Here is a 16,682-nt window from a genome sequence, read left to right as displayed (position 1 = left end):
AAATTGCTTGTTTTTGTATCTTCCACATAAGGACCGTGTGGACTGGGGAGTATATGGTGGGTTTTGAAACTTCAGCAGTGTTTAAAACAATATCCAAACTCTTTTATGAAAACAAAACTGATAAAAATTTGCATTTTCTTCGAATGGCCCCTTTAAATTGTTCGGCACTTCAAATAAACGCTTCTTGCCACTCAAACTACATTTCCCATAAGCCTCTGAGAGCGCGTTTGCTGTGCGCGGTCTAACCGCCAGAGGCCGCTGCGCTCCTGCACTGAAATCAGTTGACTCGGACGGGTTGAGCGAGGCGCGGCGAGGACGACACGCAGTCGTATTTCGGAGAACTTCGCTCTCTCTCTTCTTACATTTGTTTAAAACCAAAATCGGCTTGATTATCTGATCGTTTCGACAAACGATGGCTTCAGAAAATATGGTTAATCTGCCGTCTCCGGAAGGCTCGCTGACTCGGACTGCACGGCGTTAAGTTTATCAAACTGTCTGCACTGCCAGGATTATTTATGCAACACCGTGACGGAGAAATTATCAGGCTGACTGCATCGCAGACCAGAAAGTTAAATTATACAATTCCGGACACCAAGAAAAGCGAAAACGTGTATAGTTTGTCTGGTAATCTTTCATAACGCGACGGACGAAGAACAATCGTCCTGTTTTGTCGCCTGTGTGTGGAGAAAGTGTGAGCCTCTTTTAGCTTTAGCTGGTCAGCTAGCTGCTCCGCACGTCGCCGGCTGGGGGGATTTGCGCCCAAAGCCGGTGAAGAGACGCTGAACAGTGCCAACGAAGCTGAGAGGACCTCGTAGCTGAGGTGACAATGCTTGAGATAATGTCTGAACACCAAGGTAAGGACTAAAGGATCGTGGATGTAGAACTAAGTTAGCTCTGTATCATTACTAATCATCCGTCTGTTAGCCGGCTATTATTAGCCACTTAGAGGCTGCAAGCCGACTGACCACACAGCTGAAATCAAGTAGCATTACCTTCTGCCTCAGTGGCTATGGGGAATTCTCTGGTTTGGGAGTTTTGTGTTAATGAATGTTGTGATCTGACACCAGAGCGACGCGCAATGCTCTTTAATTTCAGTTTAAAGTGTAACCCAGCGTAGTTAGCCCGTCATCCAGCTGGCGTTAACGTTGGTTAATATGGATGTGCTGCGCTAGCGCTGATGCTGATTTCTGATCAAATCTGTTAACAAGCGGTTCGTGAAAGCGAGATAAGCATGTTGTCTGAACTTCTTCAACAAAAAAGAGCTCGGGGACCCCCGAACAACGTTACATGCGCCTCATGTAGGAAGTGTTCATTTGCGAGTCAGCTAAGTTAGCTTAGCTGAGTTAGCTAGCTAGCTAGCTACTGAGGCTACACTCACCACCACGAATGCCTTGCTTTTTCTCAGCTACGGAACCGAGCGAAGCTGCTGGTTTGAAGCTGCTTTTCACGCTTTCTTAGCTAATAACCGTGTATAATATTGTCGGAACTGCTCTAAAGCACAAACAGCTAATTGCCTTTTACTCAAACTTGCTAGCTCTTCAAACAGGTGGCGTTCACAGGGCGAGGCGTAGCTAGCCGTGCTTAGCGCGCTAACGTTAGCTTTTTTCTCTAGTAGGTTAAGTTAGCAGAGGCGCCAGCTACGGGGATAAACACTTCTGTGGTAAACAGTTAACAGTAGTTGGTACAAATGAACTTGTTGCTGACGGTTTGCCGTGCGTTTTGCAGCTGGTATCTTGCCTTTCTGTCTCCAGACGCCTTGTCGTTAAAGCGCAAGTCCAAGTGGAAAGTCTGTTGTCGTTTCTCAATAGCCAGCTTGCTAATTAAAGCTAACGTTCGCCTGTACGTCAAAAATAAAGCGGTGTGTGATGATCGATAGTCTTTCTGAGAGCTCAGACTCGGCAGATGGGTCATCCAGTGGGTGTCTCTCAGGTGGAGTACCGCTGTTATAAGTTAACTTAGTTTGATTCAGTTCCCCGAAAATATGAGTAAACGCAGACTCGAGTCAGCAACGTGTGAGCTGGCCAGGATGGCTAAGATGGTCTCCTGGTGTTACTGAAATGCTCCCCGTTTATCAGACTCGCTTTGGTGAAGGTTAGCGTCTTTAGCCACCTGCTAACAACGTAGACCACCCGCACGGACATAAAGTGGAGGCAGAATCCTAACGTAGACCATATGATCTGTGGCGGCGTGTCAGGATTAAACAACCAATACTATCTTTCTTCTTTTCAACAGATTCGTTGCTGAAATGCAAAACGGAGCCCCTGGTAAGTGAAACCAGCTGAGTTTAACGTCTTCAGTAAGCAGTCGTTATCATGGTGTTGTCATGGTAGTGGGAATCAGTAATGGTGACCGAGAATGTTACTCTAACTTTCAGCCACCAGAGAGAAGAAAGAGAACTGTGGAGGACTTCAACAAATTCTGTAGTTTTGTCTTGGCCTATGCTGGGTATATCCCATCTCCAAAAGAGGTGAGTCCCACAGCGTTGCTTGTTTCTAAAGTTTTCATCCTAAGTGAACCTTTTTCCTGCACTGATCTCTCTTTCTGAAGGTTGCTGCCAGTGAGTGATTTAGTTTAGATATTTTCTGATTTATCAAGTTGACTTGCCATTGTCCATTTATTCCAGTATCCATTATTATCTCTTCATAGGAAAGACCATGGTCTCCAGCCTCCTCCAGTTCTCCACACAGCTCTGGCGCCTCAGGTGAAAGTGGCATGGGAGGTAGTGCGAGCTCCAATATGGCAGCAGGCTGGGGGGATGGCACCTCAGACCTCCACACCATTCACACCTTTGTGAGGAAAGCTCGTGCGAACAAAGGCGTCAAGAGCATGCGCCGCCTTCCTTCTGACAGCACTCTGCTGGACAAAATGAGACTAAAGGATCCTTTTTACAAGGGTCAAGCAGGCAGCAAAGCCGAGCGCAAGAAGGACAAGAAGCTCAAGCGACTTTCTCTTGGCTCGGGTGCAGGAGATAGCAGCAGTAGCGGTGGCGAGAAGCGCGCCCGGATCAAACGCAGCAAAAACCCCAAGCAGTCTAAAGCCCTTAAGAAGCTTAAAGCCTCGGCACCCAGTGAGACAGACTCTGAAACTGGCCTTGGCCAGGGTGAGGAGCACTCGGGCCGGGCAACAGTGCCGGTGCATGGGCTCCAGGCAGAAGAAACTAGCCTGGCAAAGGCTGAAAGGGAGGAGGCAACAAGAGAGGCAGAAATGAGCTCCAGCGAAGGGGAGACATGGATAGCGGATGAGGATATCATGGTGGAGTCAGGTGAGTGGCTTTACCTAATCGATCTGATGGAAATGGATAAATGTTCAGGCCTGAATGCTTGTGTTCATATGACTGCACTTGCATATTTTCCAGTGATATTTCATGTTCCAGTTTTTTTGTGTACAGTGCAGTCTGTGAGTAATTGAACAGGGATGCAAATATTGGCTGTACAGCAGCACATGAAACAGGGTTGACTTAAAATGAAATATTAACAGTGAAAGGATATCAATTTTAACCCTTACACAGCTATTTTAACCCCACCCCCCCTTATTTTGGAGGACTGAAAATTGATTGATAAATAAATTCGTTTACGCTAGTGATTTTTATTTTTTATTTTTTTTAATATACATGCTGTAATTTAATTTGCAGTTGAGATCTGCGGCCTATATGATTGTCTGTCTTCACTGATGATACTTTACCAGGCCTTAAACGAAGCTAATTTAGTTCTGGCTTGTTTCGGAGGCTTTTGGCCTGCAATCCTGTTGTCAGTAAATATGTGATGGGGTTTAGGTTGGATGACTAAATTGGCCCCATCAACAGCATTCCACTTCTTGACCTGTGTAGTAGTTGTGTGCACAGTCCTACTTCCATAGGATTTTCAAATTAATCCTTATATGTCCATAACTTTGTCTTACTCTGTTTAATTGGTTTTTATGTATTTGCTGGCATGCTTTAACCCAGGTTCTCTGTTATTGAGGCTTACCAGTGGTTGGATCTTATAGTAAAACCTATGAGGTCATTTGGGTATAAAGTTCCGAAGGGCCCAGAAATTTGTATTAGATTTTTGTCTGTACAAAACTGCTTTCACAGCCGTGTCCTATACCACATAGACAAGTGTCTATTTGGACTGGTGTTACAAGGTGGCCGTTACTGAAAAGCGTCCCAGGCAATGTTTGAGTGGTGCTGTGCAGCAAATGTTTTAATTAGGTTTTGAGTTTGATTATTTCCAAAAATCTATGCTTTAAAACTGTGCAAAAAGTGCTTAAAGTGAAGTGAATGCTTGGCTATCACAGTTTTGAGAGTCGAATCAGGTATCAGAATTTGAAGAAATAATAAGAAATTAAATTGGTAGCATCATGGCAGTCATACCCCAAAAATATTTAGTGGGTGGTGTCACATAATATCTTTAAATCCACAGGCTTTTATTGCCTTGCCTAACCTGGCACATGGGTGTAGGGTGCAGGTCTGAGTTAGAATGATCATTTTGATTAAGTTGGTTGAGATGCAGAGGGGTGTCAAACACTCCCTCCCCCCCATCAACACACAACCCAAACTTGATGGTATTGTGCCATGCTTTAAGACAGTTTGAATTTTGGGGTCTGTTTGTCAGTAGGGGGCGATATAACATAGACTGCTTCTCCTAAACATGAACTCCCGAAGTTGATTACCATAATTGCCCCACTTTCCCAGTTCTCACTTTTGTCACAGATGCATGTAGTATAAACCATTTTGCTCTGTTATGGCTATAAAATCTATAAAAGTAAGTAGAGAATAAAAATAAATGAGCTCTAAAAATAGCAATATGTGTATGTGTGTGAACTGCTTGAGTTTTTAGGCCAAGAGTCTCCACTTTAATAGTCATTTTTTCATTATGAACATCCAGTGAAGAAAAGATATTGACTATAATATTTACTTATGAACTGCGGATTGCTTAGTAGGCTCAGGTGGGACATGATTTTAGCTCTTAAAATACCAGCTATATCTATGGCTTTAACTTTTGTTCTCTCTGCCTTGTAGGTGACGACTCGTGGGACTTAATCACCTGCTACTGTGGGAAGCCTTTCGCTGGACGGCCTATGATCGAGTGCAACCAATGCAGCATATGGGTGCACCTGTCCTGCGCGAAAATCAAGAAGTCCAACGTCCCAGACATCTTCTACTGCCACAAATGCAGGGATGCTCGACGGCTGAGCCATAAAAAAGACACTTAGAGAACACGCTCTCTCTCAAGTCCTAAATGTTCCCGTCCTTCATTTTTTAATCCAATATGAGAAGACAACACTGCTTTTTGTGAAAGAATGTTTTTCTGAAGTCAGAAATGGTTGGTGTCCCTCCTGCACATGTCACAGAATGATTAACATATTTGACAATCATCAGTATCACTAAAATCATCAGAGTAATATCTCCATTTTTATTTGCAAACCTTTTTTATAACCAGTCTCTAATGCATCTGCGTGACTGTCACATCGGTCTGATAGTCAGAAGCTTCACCTCTTATTTATAACAGGCTTTATAACAGAGTTAGAAGAAGGTGTTGTATTCAGATGAGAACTTTTTTAAAATATAGAGAGAACATCCTCAGAGGCTGAGTTTTGCCCATCCACATGAAGGAACTATCCATGTACAGGTTATAACTGCTTTACTTATCATATTTAGACATATCGATCTTTGATCTCAACATCATTTTTATTCTAACTAAAGCATTTTGATTTGTGTCGCAAGATATTAACAGCTAGGCATTGTGCAAAGGTCTCTAGGTTACTAGCGCTTTATTATCTCAGTGTTTGATCCTTTCAGCTGCACCATGGCAGTCCTGTCATTAACTAGCACTTAACTGTCAACTCCAGTTCACTCAGTGCTCAAGAGAGGGAACATTTATTTGTTGGATTTGATTTGTCAAAAAATCTCCAAAAGACACTGCTGTCCATTTTTTTGTGGGCCTCATTCATTCAGCTAACTTTCAAAATGGAATATTTATCTCACCCTCATCCTTCTCCGCCTGCCTAGAGCGTACGTTGTGCGTTAACTGCTTTTGTTTGGTTCACTTTTGAAGGAAGGTTTACTTTTTGAGAGGCTTTTGCGTGAATGGTGTCAGAGCTTTGCTGCAGCCGCCTGGTTGTTGAAGCTCTTTAACACCGAGTTAATAGTTGTAATTAATTTTTTTGGTTGTTCATTTATTGTTTTTAAAAAAAAAAAAAAGCTAAAATTGGCTTTTAATCTCTTGTCTAAGAACTGGTTGAGATTGCACTCGGAATAGTAGATATTGTGTAACTCTTCCATCACAAGCTGTCCTTTGAAAGTAGTTTGGAGACCAGCTCTTTTTTTTCTTTTTTTTTTCTTTTTTTTGTGTACAGTAAAGAGTATGTGCTGCACGTGTTGTGGCATTTTTCTTTTTCTTTCTTTCTTTCTTTCTCTCTTTTTCTTTCTTTCTGACATTTGCTTTTTTTGTTTGTTTGTTGGAGGGGTAGGGGGTTTCTTGAAATCCCCAAAAAAGGTAGACTCTCCCCCTGCCTCTCCTATTTTACTCTGTAAATATCATATCCTTTGAGAACTGTACATATATGAAAGCAAAGAGAAAAGCCAAGCAAATGTTATATTTTTGGCATCTGATGTTTTCTTTAACTGTACCTGAAGAAATAAAAACTTTTCTTTATTGGGGATCCTATCAGAAACTCTGTCTTGAGTAATTGTGTTCTTTCTGAAATAACTCTGCATGCATGGTTGTGCTTTGTTAAAAAAAAAATTTAATTCGCATAGGCACACAAGTACAGTGTTTGTCAGTTTGCATACCACTAGAGGGCGATATTAAATAGAAATAAATTAGACAATGAGACATAGAACACCTTGAAACATAACAGGTTAAAAATAAGAACAGAAACCGCTACATACAGTCTTCTGGATACATATTAAGCCTAACCATCGACTAAAAGGCTTTTAACTTGAATTCCCGCTGTTCATATATTTTAGTTCAGGACTAGGCTTAATCTGCTTGTGTCCAGGTGATATTGTACATTAGTCATACTGTCTTCATGATTGATAGACGATCAGTCATCAAGATGTCCCTCCTGCTCCTCCGGTTCATCCTGAAAGAAATGAAGTGGTCAGCATTTGCACTGTAGATGCAACCAATGCAATAGAAAGCAATAATCAAGCTCAAATAATCCAATTACACATTGTTTATGAATCCTCTACATCGTATATATTGAAATGCAATATTTGTATGGATTTAGTCACAGAATTTCAAAATGCTCACATTTCTGTATCTGCTTGACAGATAGGAGTTACCAATGCGGTCCAGGGGGACAGTGACCCTCGCCCTGCTGTGAGGGAAAAAAAAAACAGTTGAGATTAGGATTAAAATGTTTCTTTTGACATATATAGATGCAAATACTACCAACTATAAAGAAAAGGGCTTTGTGTAAGAATCTGTGTGAAGTGTATTAGCGTAATGTCTTCACCCACCTCTTTTCTTTTTTCTGCTGCTGCTGGGGTTTGGGTAGTACTGGAATGTGCTCCACAGGAGGGGAGAGGTCAGTGACAGATTTGGCCGGGTTGGGCTCCCAGTCCTGAGTCATGTCCCCCCAGTTATCTGGCATGAACTCACCCAGATCAGAGATTTCAGACAGGTGAGAGGACACATCCCGATTGAGCCTCTGCAGAGGGAGATACAGAGAGAAGACTGCTTAAAGACCGCAGTAATACATGGAGAAATACTGTTGATATTGTACATAGTTGTAGTCTCAGTATTATAGAACTTAGAGCACAATATCTCCACTACTCAGAGTTAATAACAATAATTTTTGTTTTTATTTTTCTACATCAGTGAAAATATAATGGACCAGTAGAAATGCTCCAAAATGAAAAAAAAAAACACTCTTTACATTAACATTTAATTTGTTTTTGTTTTTTAGACAGCACTGATATTAAGAACATGCATATATCTATTTATTTATTTACTTACTTATTTGTTGTTGTTTTTTTGTGGGTTTGTTTGGTTAGTTGTTTTTTTTAGACAAATATGACTAAAATTGATAAACTATTCCTGCAATCATGCTCCACTACAAAAAGATTGAACACAAGTGATCTTGCAGCACATCAGCTTTCCCAGTGACACTCACTCTGGCTGACTGCAGACGGTCTGGAAGCAGGAACGCATAGAGCTCATCAATTAAGCAGAAAGCCAAAACAGGCAGCAAACACTTGTAAGGCAACATCTGGAAAAAACACACAATGGAAATACAAACAATCATTACATGTTCTCACAGCTTCATTAATAGCGCGTACCAATGTGCATAACTATGGGTAAAAATCTAATGGTCTCCATTTGCATTGACATGCAGTGCAAATCTACAGTTCACATTCAACCATTAAAAGTAGGTTTTATGAAAGCAAAAGATCCAGTTTCAGGCTGAGAAAGATTTCAGAGCAGGAATTGTTTTCCTACTTTACCTTCTTCTCCAGCAGTTGTCTGCAGCAGCTCGGACTTGCTCTGTCAGTCCTTTAGTCAGTTTGTGATGCCGTCCCCGGTGTCTTTGGGTATTTGTAGGCATGAGGCTGGGGTGGGTTTATATGTGCAAAGGATGGCAGGATGATTATGGACTGGGTGGGTGGGTGTGAGAGGTGACTTCATCCACCCTCCAGTTCAAGAACAAGCAAAGAGGAGAACGTGCTGGAGAAAACTGTTTACAGTTTTAATCTGGATAGAGAAGGTAAATAGATCAACAAGTGCACTGTATTTACCTTCAGCATGCAGTAGTTTAGTTATGAAACAATGTAAGAGGAGCCAACTGTCACTGACCAACTGTCATTGATCAATATAGTTGAGATACATCAAGAAAAGTACTCCAATGATGCATATACAGTTGTATGCAAAAGTTTGGGCGCCGTGGTCTAATTTTGTTGATTTTCTAAGTGAAAATAAGTTAAAACACGTCTGCACATTTAAATGCACAATTACTGTTTATTTGCTGTATTTCAGGTATTGGGAAAAAAATAAAACATAAAAAAATGTGACCTGTGCGGACGTTACGGCCCATTTCATATTTTATGATTTTTTTTTAGCAAATAAATATTGTGCACAGTCATATGCAGAAAAATAACATTTGAACCTGTTCTCTGTAGAGTGTCAGAAAATCAACGTAGAAAATCCACAAAATCCACTTTTGCACATAACTGTATTTAGTATATTGCTTGGTACGGTAACAGAACGTAGACCTACATTTAATACACTGCCCAAAAAAGTTTTGAGACATAAGGTTTCCAAATCTTATTTATAACAGAGCATATTGTCTTGGTTTGTTTGCAGTCATACAGCAGGAACTATGAATCTGTTTAGATTCTTTCCATTTTTTTTATTCGCAAACGCTGCAAAACTGAAGGAACAAGTGGCAGAAGTGCTACCTCAGGAATACCAATCCCCACTCGTTTTGAGGTCAGCTCTCATCAGTACTAAACCCTTCAGCTGCAGAAGTTTAGTAAAGAAACTATCAGGTTTTTTAGGCAAAACCTGCTCTTCAGGACAAGGAGGACCCTGTGATGAGCAGGAAGCTGAGTGCTAAAGATAAATATATCCAAGAATTTAGTAAATTGTTTTTTTTTAATTGAAAAGTAAGCATTACTCTAAACATCATTTGCAAATAAATAAAAAAAACAAAGCTGTCCCCAAACTTTTACTGGCCAGTATGTATAATACTCTGCTTATGTTTTACATTTGACTCCAGTGACTCCATAATGTGCTTAAGCAGTGAAGTTCATTTTGTAAGCTGAAGACATTTAAACGTGGAACCTTGTTAATTATTTACTGACTTACTTATTTACTTACCTACTTAGTTAGAACTTAAAGGGGAATTCCACCAATATTTTCAAAATGTATGCATAATGAATGGCTATTATATAAACATTCATTGTGAGTAGTGTAATGTGAAACGCTCAGTCCTAGAAAAACTTGCAGACTCAGAATTGTTCAATGGTGGTGATAGGAACCACACTAAAGCAGTTATGTTCTCCAAAAGCTACCTCCCTCGAAGTTATCACTGAAATGCTTACGAATGCACTGCCTGAGACATGGTTTTATAACAGTTTAGGACAGCTTTTTTATGATAGCTTTGCAGCAATAATATTTTGTCCTTTAAACAGGATTCATAGAGAAAAGGAACAAACCCAATTATAACAAAGTTTGGACAGCAGTTTTACTTTACCAATATTGTTTTTTTTAAATATATGCTCATTCTGAAATGTCTCAAAAAAGCTGGGACAGGAGCAGATTAGGACTAGAAACATTGTGAACTGTTAACAAATGTAATCTTAAACAGGTACTGGAATCGTGTTTGGATGTAAAAGGAGCATCCAGGAAAGACTGAGTCATTTGTGAGTAAGGATGGGTTGAGGCTCACCAGTTCACCAAAAATGCATCAGCAAATATTCCCACAGTTTTAAAATATTGTTTCTCATCCAGGATTTTAGACGTATCACCTGCTACAGTGCATAATTAAAAAATATCTGTGTGTGTAAAGGAAAAGGCTAAAAAACAACAAATGTAGTTTACTGTGACCTTTGACGCCTCAGCTACTGCATTAAAAATGCCATGTTTCTGTGAACGATATCACCACATGGAAACAAACTGCTGTCAATACACACTGTCTGTCGCTGCGTTCACAAAATGCATGTTAAGACTGTAATATTCACAGCGGAAGTCATACATCAGCAACGTCCAGAAATGCGTCTAGAATTCTTGCGCAATAGAAACGTGCGTGTGGTCCGACAAGTCAACCTTTCTGTTTAAAGATAAACTCCACAGGGCTGTTAGATCTCGAGGAGCAAGACTGGACACCCTGATCTGACACTTACAGTTACTACTATTATACTGCATGATCATCATGCAAAGAGACAGGTTCTTTATAACAATTAGAAATTTGACTTTTGTGAGTGTAAGAACACTCTATAAAAAAGGTGCCACAAAGAGTTCATTTCTATGAAAGAAGCACTTTTAAGATTAAGAGACCCTTATTAGTCCCACAATGGGGAAATTTCAACTCTGCATTTAACCCATCCTTGAAGTGAAACACCACATACACACTAGTGAGCGCACACACTAGGGGGCAGTGAGCACACTTGCCCAGAGCGGTGGGCAGCCCAATCCGCAGCGCCCGGGGAGCAGTTGGGGGTTAGGTGTCTTGCTCAAGGACACCTCAGTCATGTGCTGTCGGCTCTGGGGATCGAACTGGCGACCTTCCAGTCATGAGGCTGGATCCTTAACCTCCACGACTGCCCCATGAAATGGGGGAGTCCCTACAGAACCATTTGAGTTCCCTACAGAACCATTTGAGTTCCAAATTTGAGTGTAAAGAACCACAAAAAGTGTCATGGACCACAAAAAATGCTCACTGTTTTATATAAAGGTTTGATGTCGTTTGTCAACATTGCTAAAGTCTTAAAATGTTCAGTCCACTCCCCTGTCTGTACAGCAATATATTACTGCTGTAATATATAAGAAAACCTCCTGAACATTACACTGTTAAAGCAATATGCAATGGTTCTTCAGACTGATGGAAAATGCATTGTGGATGGTTCTATATAGAACCTTTTTGAAAATAATTCTATATAGCACCAAAAAGGCTTCTTCTATTGTTACAAGCTTGACATTGTAACAATAGAAGAACGCTTAGAGGAGAAGTGGGAAAAAAACTTTTTCATTGAAGTTTTTGAAGCATTGCTGTTTGTCCATTCATTCTGAAATTTTAACGCAATGCAAAAGGGAAATGGTGTTTTCAAACTTTGTAAAAAGCAAAAAAGGAGATGCAAAATTTGTGTTCAACAGCACAAAGATGGATCAAGTTGCAAAAACATCACATTTTGAATTTGTTGTTTTTGTGAAACATTTATATACATCAGCCTTTTCAGCTTACATCGGTTTAGCCCCACTGACTCATGCTGAAGTTACAAGGAGTGTTTAAGCTTGGACTGCTTCTTGAGTGAGGCCAATACAAGGCAGCTGATCAGAATAGAGCTCATTTGCATATAAGTCAAAGTCACAGTACAAAGAAAAACTGTTTCATTGTAAAGAATCAAGAGTGGATGGATGGAAAATGGTCACGGAAAAATAAATTATGACTGTTTCAGTTGATAAACCCATACAAACATAAGTGGACCTTGGGGAAAGAATAACATACAATGAAAATGTAGATATAATGTAAAACTTCAATAGCAATGAAAGGCTCTTCCTAGAACTGTACATCCAAGCCATGAACTGTGGTAACAGTTAAGTTAAGAGTGCTGTACAGTATTCTGTTTGATACACAAGAGAAATTAACTTCCCACAAACCTCTACCTGATCTAGTTTTAATGTTTCATCTTCGCTTTTTTTCCCTCAGGACAAGTGTCTCCTTTTTTCCGTCACATGCCCACTGACAATCCATCAGCATTTATAATTATGCACATTTATTGGCTGATAGTAACTCCAGGTTATGAAAGAGCACAGCGACCTGTGTCTGTGTGTGGTCAGCTGGAGTATCTGATAATGCTGTTTCGCCAATTTCATCGCTGGATTCTCATCTAACCTTCGTCGTTCACTAGGGACGGTAGGCATGAAGCACACACACACACAAAGAAAAGAGCCGCTGAGGCCTTGTGGATGGCCTACCAGCCGTTCGACACGTTTTCTCTCTTCCTCTTTTCCCGCCCTATCCTAATTAATGCTATTTTTGGCCTCCAGGACCACCAAACACTGAGAGGCCGCTGACAGATAAAGAATGGTGTAAATAAACTTTATGTACTACACATGCCCCACGAGCCCGCCCAGGAGTCTGTCAACACAGTCTGAGCCCAGTTAGGTTGGCGCCGATTACTCTAATTAGAACCCCCCCAAAAAAGGAGGGAAAAAAAAAGAAAAGAAAGGAAAGTGTGTGTGTGCGTGGGCATGATCATCTCTGCCATCCCCCACCCTCAGGTCTCTGCCCTATAAGTACCCCGAGTGATCAGCAGAGCCAAATATAGAACAGCTGTCTGTAAAGCTGTATATCCACACTCAGCTCAATCTGTTCTACAGTTTACAGTTTATTATAATAAACTTAGTATGTAACAATGTCCAAAAGTGTCCAGACACCTCTACTTAGTGAATGCAGCTTCTTTAAGGTGTACCTACTGGTAAGAGAATGGGACGCTCGCTCTGGAGCAGCTGCACATGAGCATAAGGTCACCATATTCATTGCCAAGTGTCACTAGAAGGGTACAAAGCCCCCCAGCTTTGGGCAGTGGAGTAGTGGGTCTGAGTTCTCTAGAGTAATAGAGCTCCATCCAATACCTTTGGGATGAGTTGGAGCGAAGTTTATGATCTATAAATAATCACTTAACTTCAATACCTGACCTCACTAATGCTCTTGTGGATCCAATCCTCACAGCAATGTTCCAGTGTAAAGTATTTGCCAAAGAGTAGAGGCTGTTACTGCTGTATTAGCGGAACAGACTCGTTATTAATACCTTTGATTTCAGAAGAAATATTGAATGAACAGGTATCCACACACAGTTGTATACAAAAGTTTGAATACCCCAGTCTACTGACATGTTGATTTTCTATGTGAAAATAAGGTAACACATCCTTGGTAGGGAATAAACCTAAATATGATATTTTTCCACACAATTTCTACTTATTTGCTTAGTTTAACATTTTGGTTAAAAAAAACAACTTAAATTTAAAATGTGTGTAAAACTAACTTTTGCACAAGCCGCATTTTATGTATTCTTTTTCCAGTAAATAAACAATAATTGTGCATTAAAATGTGCAGAAGTGTGTTATGTAGTACTAATGGTTCTTTTGTTGTTGGACACTGTTGACTTTATAACTATAGCAGAACTCTTTTTGGTGCCATATAGAACTGTTTTCAAAAAGATTGTATATAGAACCATATACAACACAATCTGCAGGACCATTTCACCATGCAAAGAACCATTTAAGTGTGAAAAGGTTCTGTATAGAACTCATGGTTCTAAATAAAACCATAGCCTTTACCAAAGAACCCTTGAAGACCTATTTTAAGTGTGTGCATGTATATGTATATAAGTGCATGCATGGCATCAAATAAAAGAAGAAATTCAGTTATTTTTTATATAAACAATAACATACTGATTTGTGTAAATACACTGACTGTGTAAATAACTGATTATGTATTTTTCAGGAGAAACGTGTTTGCTTTCAGTCTTTTTTGTCATTAACTGCTTTAAATCTTTGCTAAATAAGTACATAGAGCTTTTGGAAGAAAAAAGTAAAAAGGCTAGTTTAATTGTTTAGTGTTCCGCTCTTTAATCCAGAAAAATCTTCAGTTGCCGTTAAGGAGACTTCCTGATTTCCTGATTATCTAACTCTGAAACACAGCAATGACCTGCATCGCTTAAAGCGCTTTAAAATGAAATGAAAATCATGTTTTGTCCCTAAATCGCTTTTATCCTGTGGTGTCAGACAGTAGCAGTAGGTCAATTCAGCTTAGTTCAAGTATATTTTTCTAAATATATGTGTGTGTGTGTATATTTTTTTAAATTATAAATAAGTACATATATTTTTCTTTATTCTACATTTTACAGTAGAACACGGCTGTTTCTGAACATTTGAGGGCTCTAAGTTACATAATTGGAGGGGCTCACACATTTACTTTCTGAGCAGAAAGGAAAAGAATGACTGAAGTTTTTTTACTTTTTTATTTCTTTGTCATCAAAGATGTATTCATGAGATATTTTTTCTGGTAATATTGACACAAATGATACATAAAATCTATGTATATACTGAGAATATATATATATATATATATACATACAGCACTGTCAAAAGTCAGACACCACCCTTAATTCATTTAACTTGTGGTCAAAATAAAAAATAAAAATTAATAATCATGTTATTCTTGTATCCATTTTTCAGCATGAGCAAAAAACAGGAAGCATATCTAACACAAATATTACACAACAGTCTAAGTATAATCAGTGTTTTTTCCATGTTTAGTGTGACTTTTTTTTTATCACATCTCTAGCCTTTTCAAGAAACTTGCTTTTTGTTGTTCATAGAAATCTGAATCCATATAATAAAGGATTTACTATTATGCTTTCTTAGTACTTATTGGAGTCATTCCTTGCTCGAATCAGAGTTCTCTCCTGTGATGCTTCATTGGGTTGGTTAGATCTTAGGATCCTCTGGCTGAAGTGCAGCCTCACAAATCAGTCATTCTGGACATTTTTGCCATAATAAACTGAAAAGAATTATTGCTGCTACTGCTTTATCTTTTATACGCTGCATCTTCACTGAGGCCCCAGCAAAAGCAAGACTACAGGATCTTCTGCTTTTCTACATTTTACTTTAGGTATAAAACGCTTAGCAGTATATACAACCATCTTCATAAGCTAAACATACGGTCGAAAAAATCAAAGTTTGGTCTTATCTGACATCAGTATCCACGCTCAGTAAAGGTTTCCTCTAAAGCTCTTCAGAACAGTATCTAATATTGTCTTTTAGATAAACGCCCCAAAGACAAACCGATCTTCATGTTTCTTTAGACTATTTGCCTCTTTAATCAGGATCGTGTGCTCTTCTCCATACGTTCCAGTGGGGGCATTTTCTTAAACTACTATTTTGACAGTATTATTGGTGTTTTGAGGAGCCACTTATTTTCGTGCCCATTGTTTGACCAGCCTCATTTCTGCTTTTAGTTCTTTGACCTTCCTCATGCTGATGGATGTGAGCTTTTCCCGGGGAAACAGGAAGTCTGTAAAGTACACACATTAGTAACTTAAGACAAACTGAACTAAATCAAATGTAAATATATTATGTGTTTGATTGCTTTTGATGGGCTCTTGATGAGAGCCATTAGACAATAAAGCTCTTTTGGAGAGATAGTTGTAGGCAAGCTTTTTCAGATCAGGTGCTCGTTGATGCTAAGGGAATTTAAAAAAAATTAGTGAAAAAGACCGAAAAAACTCTCCAAACTAAAGCACTCCTTATATTAAGATATCCTAGCTGGATTGTGAAAATGCCCATGCGTGGATTCTCATGCCTTCTTCAGGGTTCGGAGAGTTTTTTTCCTTTCTTGTTCCTCATAAAAACAATAAAGCCTTGGAATCATTTTAAAACATTTGACTATATGACCTTTATTATCAGTTATGGTTTATTTTATGAGCACTTTGTCACTTTCATCCTATTTGCCAGTAATTGTCCATTTTAGATGGCCGGCGTTTTTCCACACAAAACAAAAGGAATGTAGGACAGAGCGGCGCTGACTGGCAGCAAAGCCAGCCGAACACTGTCACTATAATACAGACGTTTGCAATGTCAGAAAACATTTCCTGGAATTAGTGCATTCATGACTACACTCCTGACTGTAGGACTGACTGGTATGTGTTACGGGGATGGTTGCTAAAAATGCGGTGTTAAAAAGCTACATTTACACAGAATAACAAATATAAATATTCTGAGCTTTCAATTTAAAGCAACCTTCAAATATTAGCATTCAGTAACAACCAAATTACATTTCTGAATTACTTAAGCATTAGGAACATTATATCTGCTGTATCGCTGACTTGTAGCGAAGAATAATAGTAAGTTCTTAGGAAGTGTTTGTAGAGCACGTTTAAAACCAAAATGCTGTGCACAGCTGATCCAAAAACAGTCCAAAGCCGACAACCTCAGCAAATACACAAACAATCACAAAGAAAGTTTAAAAAGCTA

At 39.4% G+C, this 16,682-nt stretch overlaps 1 protein-coding gene across 1 annotated transcript; it reads left to right on the top strand.

Annotated features, from left to right (window-relative positions):
* Positions 1 to 292: 292 nt before the first annotated feature.
* Positions 293 to 6,647, top strand: phf23b (PHD finger protein 23b). The gene is made up of 5 exons (XM_017686368.2): positions 293 to 854; positions 2,233 to 2,264; positions 2,375 to 2,467; positions 2,647 to 3,262; positions 5,000 to 6,647. The coding sequence occupies exons 1-5, from the start codon at positions 827 to 829 to the stop codon at positions 5,191 to 5,193; spliced, it is 963 nt and encodes a 320-aa protein (XP_017541857.1). The 5' UTR covers positions 293 to 826; the 3' UTR covers positions 5,194 to 6,647.
* The last annotated feature ends 10,035 nt before the right edge of the window (positions 6,648 to 16,682 follow it).

The sequence above is a fragment of the Pygocentrus nattereri genome, chromosome 2, assembly GCF_015220715.1.
Source record: "Pygocentrus nattereri isolate fPygNat1 chromosome 2, fPygNat1.pri, whole genome shotgun sequence".
Lineage (NCBI taxonomy): Eukaryota > Metazoa > Chordata > Actinopteri > Characiformes > Serrasalmidae > Pygocentrus > Pygocentrus nattereri.
Note: the sequence above shows the minus strand (reverse complement) of the source record. Positions and strands in the feature narration are given on the sequence as shown.